At 37.4% G+C, this 15,111-nt stretch overlaps 1 protein-coding gene across 6 annotated transcripts in view; it reads right to left on the bottom strand.

Moving 5' to 3' along the window:
- The window catches only part of LOC121425215 (myosin light chain kinase, smooth muscle-like), a 108,300-nt gene that overhangs the window by 56,880 nt on the left and 36,309 nt on the right, over window positions 1-15,111 (bottom strand). For all 6 annotated transcript variants that reach the window (XM_041621226.1, XM_041621234.1, XM_041621242.1 and 3 more), the window contains one exon: window positions 10,373-11,477. In XM_041621226.1, coding sequence (XP_041477160.1) covers window positions 10,373-11,477 — 1,105 coding nt within the window. The remainder of the gene's footprint in view (window positions 1-10,372; window positions 11,478-15,111) is intronic.

The raw sequence follows: 15,111 nt of genomic DNA, 5'->3' as shown, positions 1-15,111 counted from the left end.
AGTATCGATGGGTTATGAATGAAGCTGATAAGAAAAACAAAACTGTCGTAGTCTCCTAGATTAACACATAGTGGCAAAAGGAAACGAAACATTTCAGATAAAGCAAGTCTTTGACTTTTTCCTCCTTAGACAAGCTGGGGTCACTAGTAATGAGTCTACAACAAACATTTGGAATGTGTCAATTCCATCGCTAATTAAGCCAGCTGACTGTTAATTAATAAGTCACACGTCAATATTATCTTTTTTTAAAGAAAGAAAAAAAATCAACGTGTGTTTTGTTAACCATGTTAGGTATGATTGCACTATATTATGACGCCAATCTATCCTCTCCCTGACCGTGAGTTTAGATACAAGATAATAATGACGCTTCGGAGTAACATCTCTAGATTTGCGACATAACTTCTGTAATGAATTTATGAAAATATTGAAGGGCGGGGGGGGGGGGAGGGGGAGGCTGGTTCTGCACCATCATATTCATGATACCACGCTTCAAAAGTTGGAAAATAAACTTGGATTTTCATGATGTCATGAAATGTACTCTTTAGTAACTTTGCCATCTAATGGTAAAACTGCCATGGTAACAATACTAATCAGCCAAGCTGATTCAATTATTTCCGGGAAGTTACCATTGGATGACAAAGTTACTATAATAATAACTTTTATCCAATGGGGCCCAGGAGGACAGGCCATAATATTTAATCTGTAAACTACTGAATTATGTGATTCTCATAGGCTTTGTACAGGGATCATCAGGTTCCAGTAAGAGAGTGGTTAATAAAGATTGAAAATCACATCTATAGGGCATGTCTATTCAATATCGATTCATCTCTTGCTATATTTTTAGGTGAATTTGTAATTTCCTTTTTTCCCTTACAGGCCTCAACCTGGACGACTGCAGGCAAGTAAACTTGTGATGGCCAGCATGGCGCCATCTGCCGATCAAAATCAAATATTTTTTTTTAATAAGCTCCCGTTTTGCACTTTTGATGGTTCGTAGATTGTATTCTCTAAAAAATACAATATAACATGAAACAATACAATATGCATTGACTGAAAGAATAATTACAATATTTAAATTAACAACTAACATTTAAGAAAAAAGGAAGAATTTGTAGGGATGACCTGCTTCAGGCTAATTTACAGTCAACCTCCCCCCCCCCCTCTCTGGGATCCCTGTTCTGTTCTCCAAATTATAAGAAGAGATCGAAAAGATGTGTCATCTCGGGGTAAATTGCAGAACATTTCTTTTCTTTAATGAGTTGATTTTTTTGGGGGGGGGGGATTGAAAAAAAAATTATTCACAGTGATCTTCGTCTTCAAATAATTAGGGGCCAAGCATGCACGCCCTTCTTTGAGACTCTGTTCAATTCTCTACCAAGAAGACATCAGTCTGTCAGTCATAAGGCTAATCAGACTTCAGGGTTGAATCTACTTTCCTGAACGACTTCCCATCTAATCCGTATCATACTAATCCCACTGATTAATGCGACCCAATTCCTTCGAACCCCTCCCGTAAAACGTCCTTGTCACTGTGCCTATTCGCGTCACAAGATGGCGCTCAACCACAAAGATGGGCAGACCTCGAAACGGGTGTATCTGAGAAAACGTCGCAGAAAATGTCACCAAATGTACGCAAAATGAATATCGAAAATGATCTGAGAACCAGAATACCAGATTAAATTAAAACTGAAATGTTCTTTGTATAAGGATGAACCTGTAAAATGCATGTTGATGTTTTTATTCCAGGTGGGTGTTTCATAAAGCTGTTCGTAAGATACGAATGACTTTACGCACGACTGGTGATCCTTTCTTGTGCTATCTGATATAAAGCTACCCAAGAACAGGTTCCAGTCGTGTGTAAAGTCGTTCGTAACTTTACGAACAGCTTTATGAAACACCTACCAGGTCACATCGATATCACAGGGGACATTGGCTCTATTCGGTAGCATGGGATGAGTTAATGTGACTTAAGATCTTAACACCACATAACGGATCCATCTTAATTCTGTTAAATAAACAAGATCACTTTACAGGAGCAACAGATAACGGGGGATAAGAGTACAGGTAAAACCACAGAATGACCCATGATACCCTCCATTAAAGGATTGCCCACCAGGTATTGATCATAAAATGGGGGGGGGGAATATTCTTCCACAATTATTATCAGGTTAGCTGGTATTGATTATTGGTTGTGCCCTCAACCCCCCCCCCTTTCTGCCTTATTCTTATCGGGATTATTAGATTGCTATCATTTAAAAAAAAATTATTATTCTGATTATCATCATTATTATTATTACTTTTATTATTGTTATTATTATTATTATCATTATATTATTCTCATCATATTATGATAATTATAGGCATTTTCGAAATGACATCTTTAGTTCTCTTCATATTGGCATTATCCCGGAATTATACACGTAAATTCTATATTTAAACTCAACTGGAGTTAGGGACTTAATTCATCCTAAAGATTCTTAAAGTGAAATCTTTTGAGATCTGAAATACTTCTTTATGATTAAAATAAAATACGGAACTCGATCGATTGGTCCATATTAAATTCGATGTTGAGTTTATTTTATCTATCTCGTATTATATATCCATGTAAGTTAATGTGTTGAATCCAGCACATCAGAGACTTTACAGCCCCCCCCCCCGGGGGGCCGCTTTTCACCAAAATTGCAGCTTATGTAGTAGATCAATGCGACCGGAACGGCATAACGAAAAATATGCGAAGCTTTGGAGCGGATTTCTTTCTTCTTTTTTTTCTCGATAAGAAGAAAATGCTATGCTTTGGAGCGGCTTTCTTTGTTCTTTTTCTCAATATGACAAAAATGCTATGCCTTGGAACGGAAATTTGAGTGTAAAAATGGGGGTCCCCTCCGCGGCACATACCCACTATGCATTATATACTGAGTGGCACCCGCCCCCCCCCCCCTCGAAACTGTTGGCAAAGAACAGTTGAATGGATATACGCGCTCTATTACATGCGTTCATAACCTTATCCTTTGGTCATGGCTAATAAGATTGGTGGGTACAATGGTCCTGCATTCCACTGCAAAGCTCAATTATTGATCTAACGATTTTTTGTTGTTGATCAAAGATACAGAGCTGGAAAGGTTATAAGAGAGAGAGAGAGAGAGGGGGGGGGGTAGTGTGCAACAAGAGAAACGATAACAACAGTAATTACTTACTTCAATACCCACGATTCTCATTATCTCTCTTATGGTATTTTAATGATATCAACAAGTTTATGTTAGCATATACCATTGGAGAAATGTCCCAAGTTTTTTAATACACCACAAAAAGTTGGGCGGTTAAACTACTTTCATGGTTAAACTGTAACAGAATACTGCCTCGCAATGATTAGCAAACTCTGTTCAAATATCTTTAAGCACGAATAGCATTGTAAAGTTTGGAGAAATTTTAATATTTCTTGCCCTTATGTGAAAATTCAAAGAGAATACACATTAAATAAAATGTGCACGTAATGATTGGATTGCATTTGCGACTTTCCAAAAGTGATCTTTTTCAACAAACCGATGATTCAACGCAAAGAACAATTCTATATCCTGATGCAATTCTGTTAACTTCAAAATTAATAGGTCTACTTAAAGGACAAGTCCACCCCCAACAAAAAGTTGATTTGAATAGGAAGAGAAATGTCCAACAAGAAATACACTGACAATTTCATTAAAATCGGATGTAAAATCAGAAAGTTATGACATATTCTGTATTAAAGTTTCCCTTAATTTCACAAGACAGTTATATACAAATTCTGCATGTTCTGTTTCGTATACAATGAGGGGACTGATGACATCACTAAATCACTCACTGATTTGTTTTGCTTTTCATTATGGAAATATTGAATATTTCAATTTTCTCCTTATTGTCATGAGAAACAGTTTTATTCCTCCCTAAACATGTTGAATTACCATTGTTTAACATTTTGTGGTTTAATCAAGAGGGTCCTTATTGTCAAATCAAAACAAAATTAAATAATTCAAACGATAAAAACCAAAAGAAATAGTGAATGAGGGGCATCATTAACTTCTTCATTTGTATATCACTGAGTTGTGCATATAACTGCTTTGTGAAAAATAAGTGATACTTTAAATTGTCATAACATTCTTATTCTACATCCGATTTTGATCAAATTTTCAGCGTTATTCCTGCTTGATTTTTCTCCATTATTCAAATCAAGATTTTTCTGGAGTGGACTCGACCTTTAATAATTTCATGAACTTAACATGCAAGTTAAATTCAATCAAGCCGTCTAAACATGAAACATAGCATCGAAGCTATTCTCCTGGTCAAAATGTTACCAAATTACAAAGCATCTGTTTCTTCTTTTTGAGTCCTCTTCTATTCCGCTTCACATTCCGTCAGTTTCGTGCTGAGATTCGAAACCAAAAACCTTCGTATTGAGAACCGAGCAAAGCAACATAACTTTCAAACAAAATTAACCTCGGCAAGGCGGCTTACTGCATGTGCAATCATTCTGAATATTGCTTCAGGAAAAGAATAATTATTCTTTATAGTAAGAAAAACCTATGTCAGTGTACTCATCCATTATTGTACAAAGCCCAATATCAGGTCCTCATTTATCACACTTTAGATCAAATTCACATTCCATTTATAATATGATTACATACAGGTGTATTGATGATATGAATGAATGGATGTCGCCAGCCTTCGGCCAGACGATATCTCATACCTATTGTGCTGCGCGAAAGCTGGAAATAGAAAGTTACTGCGTTGTCGCGCACCAATTTTACAATTTAAAGGCATTGTTGAAAAAAGGTATCAAACGAAGTAGTCCTTCAGACAACAACTACGATTGTGGATGTGATGTAGGAAATAAGATTAAAATATGACAGATTGCCGTTTTAATGACGATGAAGAATAAAAGTTCCTCTGCTCTTTGAGTTTGAATGCCTAGCAATTGAATCAAACTGAATGGTTTTATAACCCAAAGGGGACGTTTAAAATCACCTTGTAATCTTCATCTAGAGAGATCAGTGTTCAACAATATTTTATTTTAACAAAGATGTATTTTATACCAGTGAATGACTGTAAACGTGTAATAAAGGGATTATGGACCTGATGGGGGTAAAGCCTGTGTTATAAAAACCAAGGACTTATTTCGAATAAGAAGAGATTCGTTTGTCAAATAAAGGGGAAAATGTCTCTGAACTGGACAGAAAAAACACAATTTTCACTTTTTTTGTTCAAAAGTCACTAACAACTCTAATCAGACCCACGTTATTGGAACAATTTTTCAATTATAAAGTAGTAACCAGCAGGCCTGACATGTAATTTTCATGCATATAATATCTAAAATCTGTCATAGCAATAATAAAAAATGTGGCAATTATGACCATTACGTCCAATGTTGTCCAGTATACTGAACTTTTATATTTCACATGATTTATGAAGAAATACTTTTTTATTTCAGTCTTAAATTTTCTAATGGTCACAATTATCAAAAGCTATAACTATTTAAATTATACACATGGGGGCAGTATCTAAATTTGTTGATGACCAAATCCAGTATTGTTCATTCAAACATACAAAACTTACAAAACGAGACCTACTCTCTCATGATATCCTTGAGCGCTTACAAAAGGGATTATAAAAGGGGAATAATAAAAAGTTGTTACACGGGCTGGTGGTATGAACCCTTATAACGGCTCAAATGTTACAATGGGAACCAGTGATAAAATGGGAGCATTTAACTTGTTTACATGGCTAATTAACATCCACATTGTCGTGGAGAGCCCATTTGTTGATTCAAAATAAAGGTCAAACTAATGAGCTAAAATGGCAAAATGTTACTTTTTTATTGATAAAACCTTCCGAGGAACATAACTAATGTAAACAGATAACTACCAACAATGTGAAATGTAGTAAAACGGATTACACCTTGGGATTACGACACCAAACTACTGGAACACGACAGATGATTTAGCACTGTCGCACACCTGATAGGTATAAAGTGATATAACTGTAAACTGACCACGAAAACCATACCGACGAAACACAAAATATATTTGCAAGCAAAGTAGCCAACCTTCAACATTCAACAGCAAACTTCCCCAAAATAAACATTGAACTAGATCTTCTTGAAGGAAGTTGTAAAACTTTAGAATGTATGTGAATTGTGGAATAAGATCACTTTGGTAAAAAAAATCTTTAAAATGCTTCCAGATATTTGTTCTTCTTTATCTATGCTTGCCCAAACGATTAATCACGTTTATTTCGTAGAGTGATCCAAGTAAAACGAAATATAACACTCTGTGACATAATATCTTTTCATGGATGTTTTATACGTCAATCAAAGGAGTTTTTATTTCAGGAATAGGCAATGAGAAAAACAAAATTATGTATCTTTTTTTCAATGGGTACTTCAAAATCAAATAAGAATTTTACAAATGTAAAAGGAGTACAATAATGATAATAACAAACATTAATAAGCAATACCTAATACTGCCTATACTACTAAATCGATATATGAATAGCAGTTTGAACGGCATATACAATAATTACGAACGAAAATCGTAACTAAGTACAACTAAAACGATTAATGAAGGATCATCAAAACGAAAATCATATCAATTACATTAGAGAAAAAAATACTTCTGGAGCATGAAAATAGGCCTGCAATTTACCTCTACACTTTAAAATAATTGAACAATATCAAACAAAGTTTGATAATGGTGAGTCTTTATTGATTTTTCACAACTATAAGACATTAATCGTGGAAGACTCAAGGTCTGTCAAAGCGACGTTGAACGTTATCTAAAATAGTACAGGTCATGTTGACCCAAAGCTTGAAGTTTCTCAACACTACAGCCCCGCCCACTTTGTGAAGAATACTTGGTATCAGAATAGAAGGTCGGCTGTATATAATGTGTTATCAATCGACTGTAACTTAAAACTTAAATGGAAGAAATTAAGTTGATGAAAAATTCATCTGGAAGTTGTGGAACCTCACCATGGTTCCACAGTGTAAACGGGCCCAGGTGATGATATCACGCTAAATAATGGTCACATAAACCTTGTTATTAACCAATCCAATGTACTATCTGTAAATAGAATTCCAGGATCTATTATAAACTTGGAAAATAATAACCTAGATTTGCAAGTAAGTAGCATTCTGCTGCCATAATGCTATGAAGATAATGTAATTTTCAAGGCACGCCCAGTGTTGTCTTGTTTGGTCCTTGTGAGTGGGAAGCTACAATTCACAGAGGAAGACTCACAAAAGTCATAAGATTTTGTCCCAACCCCACCCCCTTGGCTGCGTACTGAGATGGGATGGGTTGAATCATGGGTTGTAATAGGTCCATGGCTGAATCCTGCTACTTTTGTTGAACTGTGGTAAAGGTTGCTGCCAGTAGAAATGGTTTGCACACAGCGTGCAAACCCCACCCCCTTTCATGGGAGGGGGGGGGTACCCTATAAATTAACACATCGGGTTGTGACGGCCACATAATTTCAGCATTATTTCCCAAAGCACTTGGACCTTCAGTCACATCAAGCAGCTATATCTTACATAATCTTGTATGACAAGAACAGAAGTTTCAGCTCGTCATATCATAAAGGCATTGTATTGTATTGATGGAAGGCAATGTGAGTGAGAAAAACACACGCACACACACAACAAAACTTGTAACTGGCAACAGAACTCTGTTTGCAAAATGGCATCTTCTTTCAGAGTAAACAACCCTTTAAATTGAGATGAAAAGATATCAACAATACCTTGTTTCTCTAATTGATTGGACTAACCATTTGTAATGAAGGTTTCTCACTGCGTGAGTGGCCATTTCTTTCATTCCGACCCCCATTGGCAAGGAGGATCCACATTTATCGATCTTATTCAGAATACAGTTTCGGTTCAGCTGACTGATTGCAAGGGTGTTATTAGGTTAGGGGTAGTACATTTTACGGTTGGGAAAGTAGTTTCTTGTTTATCAAAGTTAAACCGCGAGTTCACGATAGAGTGATGAATAGAAATATAAAGATGAGAGGGGGGAGGTTCAGAGGGAGATAGAACGAGTGATGAAGAATGACCTTCATTTACAAGGTCAAGACGCCACTAAAGGTCAAACGCAAGAGTCAAAGGATGCAGTCGGGATGGAATTTACCGAGGCATCACAACCTTGAAAAGGGAAAGTTCCGAAAGAGGGGGATAGCCATGGTTACTCCTCCAGCTTTGAATCAAACTTTATCCTATCTGAATTTGAGCATCTGCGTTGCGCTAATGTACTCAATCGTCTTGGACAAATAAGAATGAAAATTGATGCTGGTAATTCATTGGTTTGGGCACAAGTTAAATTGGAAAGGTTCTAATAATCTAGTGTGCCATCTGGAAGACTATCAGAACCATCTTAGAAGTGAGAGAGGTTTAGTCCTAATGATTGGCCTATTGCAGTACAAGGATTTGATAAACATTTTCCTTTTTTATAAATAATACTTGTTTTTCACGTTTTCGCAGCGAAATGAAGTTTTGCTCATTGTGCCTTTAGTAGTGTATTATAGGCCTACCTGGGAAATGCAGTTCCCTAGCAGTTCATCATCTTTCAAACAGAAAAGAGCAAGAACTCGCGTCATTTTATAAGCATGCCACTGTGAAATATATACCTATTCTTCATCAAATTTAAAAGGCTTGAAATTTAGAGCTCTTGAGGAATGCAGTGAATGGTGGCTCAGCTCTTCATGTGACCATATCATGTATGCATGCTTCAACAATGATCTGAAATCGAATCCAAACATCTTTCAGGAGACCAACATCACCAGTTTCTCATATTGGTGTATACATTACAATCTTTCAGGCTCTGGTAAAGTTGGTATTTCTGGCAAAGAACAATTGGCAAGCTTTGAATGTCATTCAGTCGTCATGTTGGTAGATGGTAGTCGGGTTCAACATCCAATGACGGTGGAGGTCAATGACTTCATTCAAAACTTTATTATACTCGAGAATATAAAAAATATTGCATTCTGGGAGTCTTTCATAAAGCTGTTCGGAAAATTATACTAAGATGACTGGAACGTGACAAGCTAAATGTGTCTAAACAATTTCTTATTGTATTGGGTAGAGAGAAGTATACAGTTTTTCATTACGATCTTATCCAATAAGTCACATTTCAAGGTAAATATTACTTCCCTCAATTTAAACAAACCAATAATTTTGTAATGCAATCTTAATATTATTTTGTATTTGTAACGTAGTCGAAATATTTATAATACAGTCGTAGCCGTAAACAAAAAAAAAACATATATTGTGCTCGCCCTTTTAGCGGTTCATAATAGAATTTATATATTAATTGGTAACTTTGCGAAAATCTATATGAAACATCCCGTGGACTATCGAACATGAGCACCTGAAATAAAAATACTGACAAGGTCTGCTAAGTCCAAATAACATGGGAATTCTTGAGGGCATATCATGAAACTTGTCAGACGTTTTATCCGACATTTACTACAGTATCAGTGCTTATCAGCCAATAAAAATTAAGGAAAGTTGTCAGCATGTGTTGATGAAAAAATCCCTGGATGCATCAGGAAGCCATTCTAAAGCTTCTTGGTTGCATTCATGGTGTATTGTGAATCCGTAGAAAAATAGACTACCAAAAAGACAATATTCAATGACATTCCCAGAGTAGGTCTATAGTATACACTGAGTAGATTCCGATAGTTTTATGCACAGTCCTACCTATGTGATTATGTGTTTGTATGTTTGTTGTCTCATAGAAACATATTTAGGAACGTGTTTAATGCGGCCGATACGGAAGCTTGATCTCTTTAGGACTTGAGGACTTTTCCTCTTCGGTTTTGTCCCAGTTCGCTGATCAAATATTGATAGATCACTTCTCGCGCGCTACACCGCATAAACATCAGGTAGTGTTGCAGTTGTTTACTTTCCTCTCTGAGATGTGGTCAAGACAAGTTCCATGTCTGGTAGTACCCAATAGTAGCAAGCATTGCCTGTCCCCTTCTTTCTATTCCCACCAAGGAGGCATCACTTTATCTGATACATCCTTGGTCTTACAATTCATGCTCCGAGGCCTACGAATCTCTCAACATACACTACACAGGTCATCCCTGTACTTTTAGTTTGAAGTTTGAATTTTCATGTGCATGTATGGATTTCGTGTTGTTATTGATCAAACAATAAAGTGCACATTATATCATTAGGGGGGTTTCATGAAATTTTTCTCAAAAGAAGTGCGTAAAAATTGATCCCTTTTTCTAACAATAATCATAATGTTTAAACCTCCAAAGCATACAAGCTCCATGTTTGGATTGAAATTTCAATTACCACGGGGCTTATCTAAACATCATGACATAATGATAAATTAATACTTACGTTGCTGTACCACTAGTCTGGCGCTACAGCGAGCCTTTCCAGCCGGGCTTCTTGCTTCACACATGTAGGTGCCTTGGTCATCCTTGGTGACATCCTTGACCACCAGAGAATGGATATCCTCACCGCCCTTCATGATCCTGTACCTCTCGTTCTCCTGGACTCTCTTACCGTTCTTATACCAGATGATATCAGGGCTAGGGTTGCCATCCACACAGCATTCGAAGCATGCCACTGATCCTGCGATCACCTCACAGTGTCGGAACTTCTGCCTGAAGACCGGTGCTTGCTGCGGGGGTGACTGTCCACCACCACCACCACCACCACCTGTTTTGTTCTTGGTGGACTTCCTGTCTGGACTATTGGTTCGCACCTCCCACCTTGCAGCCTGATTCTTCACCCCCTTGTTGGGATCGTAGAGGTATCGGTCCATGTTTACTCCGGGATCGCTGGTATCTTCACTCGCATCAGACAACAGGCTGATATCACTCTTATCAGCCGAGGATGATGTCACGGAATTAGTGTCGATCACGGAATTACGCTGCTGACCATCCTTATCAAGGCTTACACTCTGATCACGTGTATTATCATTAACACCGTCGGTTTTAAGACTCAAGTCACCGGGCAGTTCGTCCCTTCCTTCGCTGAATGAATTCTGGGATGATCTCGCGCTGCGCTTTCCTAGAGCGTTCTGATCCAAGGACAGATCAAGACCACTGTCGTTTTCCACGTCCGAGTCTAAAGTAAAGGACAAGGCTCTACCATTCGTTTCAGGTTTCACATAACTATCCCTATTACTCTGTGTATTCACCGGAGTCTCTACTTCAATAGAAGGCACTGTACTGGTATTGGTTGCACTACTTTCCTGATCAATACTTTTATCGATCTCTGCCTTTTCTTTTCTCTTCAATTCGGCGTTAGGGGTACGCTCACTGCCCTGCCCATCCGTAGGCTGCTCCACGGGAGAGCTGATACTGCTACTTGATGGAGGTGGTGATGTTGGGGTCTTCTCGCTTGATGGACTACCGTTCGATTTGCTTGCTCTCCGTTGAGAAACCAAGCGAAGAGCATTCATACGCCCGATGGCGCGAACTGCATTTGCCGTCCTCTGTAAGAAGAAACAAACCGAGAAAAGGAGAAAAATTAAAAACCAATTTTACCAAGCTTACGGGAGTTTAAAACCTTAGAAGGCCATATATCCCACTGCGTAGATACGTGCTGTCGAGTCTGAGCTGAAGTAAATTTATAGAACATAATAATTGCATTCAAATACTATTCAATAGCAGTGAATAGCGGCTGCCTAAGGGGAGTTTGAACAACCGTGTTGAAATGAAAAGGCATCATTCTTGTTTGTTATGTACCATCACAATGGATGAAATACACGACCATAGGTGGGCTCTGACTTGTGTCCTCTGGGGACATGACATCCACACTATTGCTTGTATCAGACTTCTAGCTGTCTAGTGAAACGAGGTGAAAATTGTGATATTTATGTGATTTAGTCGGTCAACATGTCCCCTTTCAGGCAAACAAGTGTTGAACTGGTTACATTGAAAGTTGTTAGTTCAAACCGTGTCGATGATGCCGAAAGTGAAAACTTATACTACACCTTGAATAAAAGTGGCGATACTATCAGTTTCGTTTTAATCTTAAATTGTCACCTTTAAACGACAACGATGACATATTTACATAAGATATTCAAAGTTGATAGAAAAAATAATAGAATTCTGAAACTATACACTTTTTACCCAAGCAGACCTACATGTAGGCATATTTCCAAAAGTGATGCCTGGCAAAATACAGAATATGAGGACTACAATATAGACAAGATATCCTATCATTACATGAGAATTTCTATTTGGTGTTTTACCACCTCCACCGTTTTAAAGCAACACGAATTACAGGGATGTTAGGCAGTTACGCCATGTTTAATTGATTTCGATTATCTGTCCGAATTTGACCAAGAGAAAGAACAATGGTCAAGTGGTTGGAAGAACGGAATGTGTGGTAACTTTCAAGGAGAGGAGTCACGTCCTATGCCAATCACTGCTTCAACACGTTTGAACATGAGGAGGGATAGGGGGGGGGGGGTAGTTGCCCCTATAACAAATTCTAAACTATATGTACCAAAGGAACACCAGATTATTTGATCTAAAATTACTACAAACAGACAAAACGATAGCAAAAAGGATAAGCTCGGCCATTTCGCTCACTCGCTTTACTTTAGGGGGACAGTTTTCTTCCCCATTTTGTGTCTCTGCGTAAAACCAGATATTTTTGGCCGATAATCGACCGATACGAAGAAACAAACAAATAGACGAAGAATTCAATGCGTTCGTATATTTGAATCTTAAGCATAGTTCTCAATCAACATGATCAAAGTAAGTCATAGCTTCGTCACCATTGGTAATTGTAGCGTAAGAACATTGAAGCCGGAGATGTTACACATGAATACAACTGGATTTAAACCAGGAGTGCACTAATGAATGTACACCTTAAAAGACAGAATAGTAACAGTCATGTAAATCGATTTTTTTTCTCCTCTCGTCAATGTTCTCTTCAGAGCACATCACAAATGGAAGACTGTATACCTCGCTTATCAACGAAAAGGGTGCAGTGAGGGAGAAAAAAAAGAACTAATGTACCTTTCAACAATAAAACATCACGCTTTCTAAATCTTTACAATGAATTTTGAAGGTGATGATTTCTCGGAGTGGTTAAACGATTATTTCTTTCCTTTTCCTTTTGTTCTCTATTTGTTTGATATCGAGGTGGCTCTGTTTTTTTTACAATGTGAAAAGATGGAAGGATGATTTACACTTTTTCATGTGACAAAATTAAGGGTGTATGGGATAGGTGTGCGTGGTGAGTGTGGGACAAGCAGTACGTCCATGGTCATGATGGTATATACGCATGGGGATGAACAGGTGGTATGTATGTAGAGAAATTTTCAGGCACTTCAGAGAGGATGAACATTAAATTAGATTACGACTGCTTGTTACGAGATGTGTTTATTCATGTCACAGTTAATTAACATTACATCACCATTGTCATGATTGTCATCAAAGAGATGATCAAACTGCAGTGGGTATGTACACTTGTTAGCGTATCTTGTTTTTCAAAATAAAATCGCTCCTTCATTCGCCCCACACTGTAAAAAACTGCGGTGTTAAAACTGACACCAATTGGTGTTAAAAGAGGACCACACCCTGAGGTGTTAAATTACACCCTAGAGATTAAACATAACACCAAAGAGTGTAAATGTAACAGCAAAAGGTGTTGTAATAGCACCTATAGGTGTAAAACTAACACCATCAATTTAACACCGGTGTAAGATAACTGGTGTGGTCCTCTATGTATACCGGCTAACACCACAGTTTTTGCTGTGCACCACTTTCCTCTTTATGACAACCAAGGGTATTTTTGTTTGTTTTTACTTTTAACTCATTTTCCTTTGTACCATCAATTCATTAAAGTTTGCCATCTAAAAACAGGATCATATTCATTTAGAAACAAAGAAAGTCTATACTATTTTCTTATCACGTTGTTAATGTGAGATTTCCAGTTGAGAATTCAATAGGTTTTAATTTTGATAAGTGGAGTCATACTTCTGATTTATTGTTCAATTTTTTGCGTGTGCGTGTGTATGTGTGTGTGAGAGTGATTTTTTTTTGTTCGAACGAGCATTAAGTCCATCTGCATTTATAACGTTTGGGATCGCCATCGAAAATAGTGACCCGTGGATCGAACCCATATGTTCAAAGCACAGATCTCTGAATCGGTTAAATCGGTTTGTAACTTCACATGAAAGTGAAAAAAAAAGCATGCCACAACTTACATTCGACTTTGCAAATTATTTTGGCTTGGATTTATTTTATTTACCAACCTTGTAATTACTATGATTAGATAGATCAATAGGTCCATGAATAAATCTACAGGTTTTATGATGGCAGGCCACTGGCGTTCAGATGGGGGGGGGGGTTGAAGCCACAGACCCCATACAATAATCACGACCCCCCCACCCAAAAAATGAGGAAAATTGAGAAAAGAACAGGGAAAATGGTGAAATATGTTATCAAAATCTATTACAACATTGTGCTTTCATATAAACCTTTTTTTAAAGAAAATTTTTGTCCCGGAAGCCATGTCTAGCCCCTGATATTTTTGCTCATTATTACGCCACTACTGTAGAGTTTACTTTACTCGATACCTATATTATCTTGTCTTGTACAACCCGTAATAATTAATACTTATAATACCCTCATTTTAATTGACCCCCCCCTTCATCCATTTAGATTGAGTGAATAACATAAACGGGAGGTGGTATTCAAACGTACATCTTTTAATACGAGATAATCTCCTTTTCCCTCAAATAAAGTACCATTCGCACAGAGCCGTTTTTTAATGTAATGGACCATTTTGCTATTTTCACACATAAAAGATCAATCACATTCTATGAAAAATTGAATTTTCCACCCGGGATATTTTCCTATTATTCCCTTAAGCGGTTTAGGGGCTAGGTTGCCGGAACGATTCTTAACTTTCAATAGTTGAGAATGAAAAGGAGACACATTAAGCCACTGGAATATTGTTCAAACACATACAGAGTGAGGTAGTAACGAAAAAGAAATCTTTTATCGTTCCGACAAACCTCTAGGGGATGTGAGATTTGTGGTTTTTATGGATTCACCTTTTCTAAATGAATTAATTGATTCAGTTATTCGTTGATATTGGCTTGTACG

Source organism: Lytechinus variegatus, chromosome 1, assembly GCF_018143015.1.
Source record: "Lytechinus variegatus isolate NC3 chromosome 1, Lvar_3.0, whole genome shotgun sequence".
Classification (NCBI taxonomy): Eukaryota; Metazoa; Echinodermata; class Echinoidea; order Temnopleuroida; family Toxopneustidae; genus Lytechinus; species Lytechinus variegatus.
This window is presented reverse-complemented; position numbering and strand designations above follow the sequence as displayed.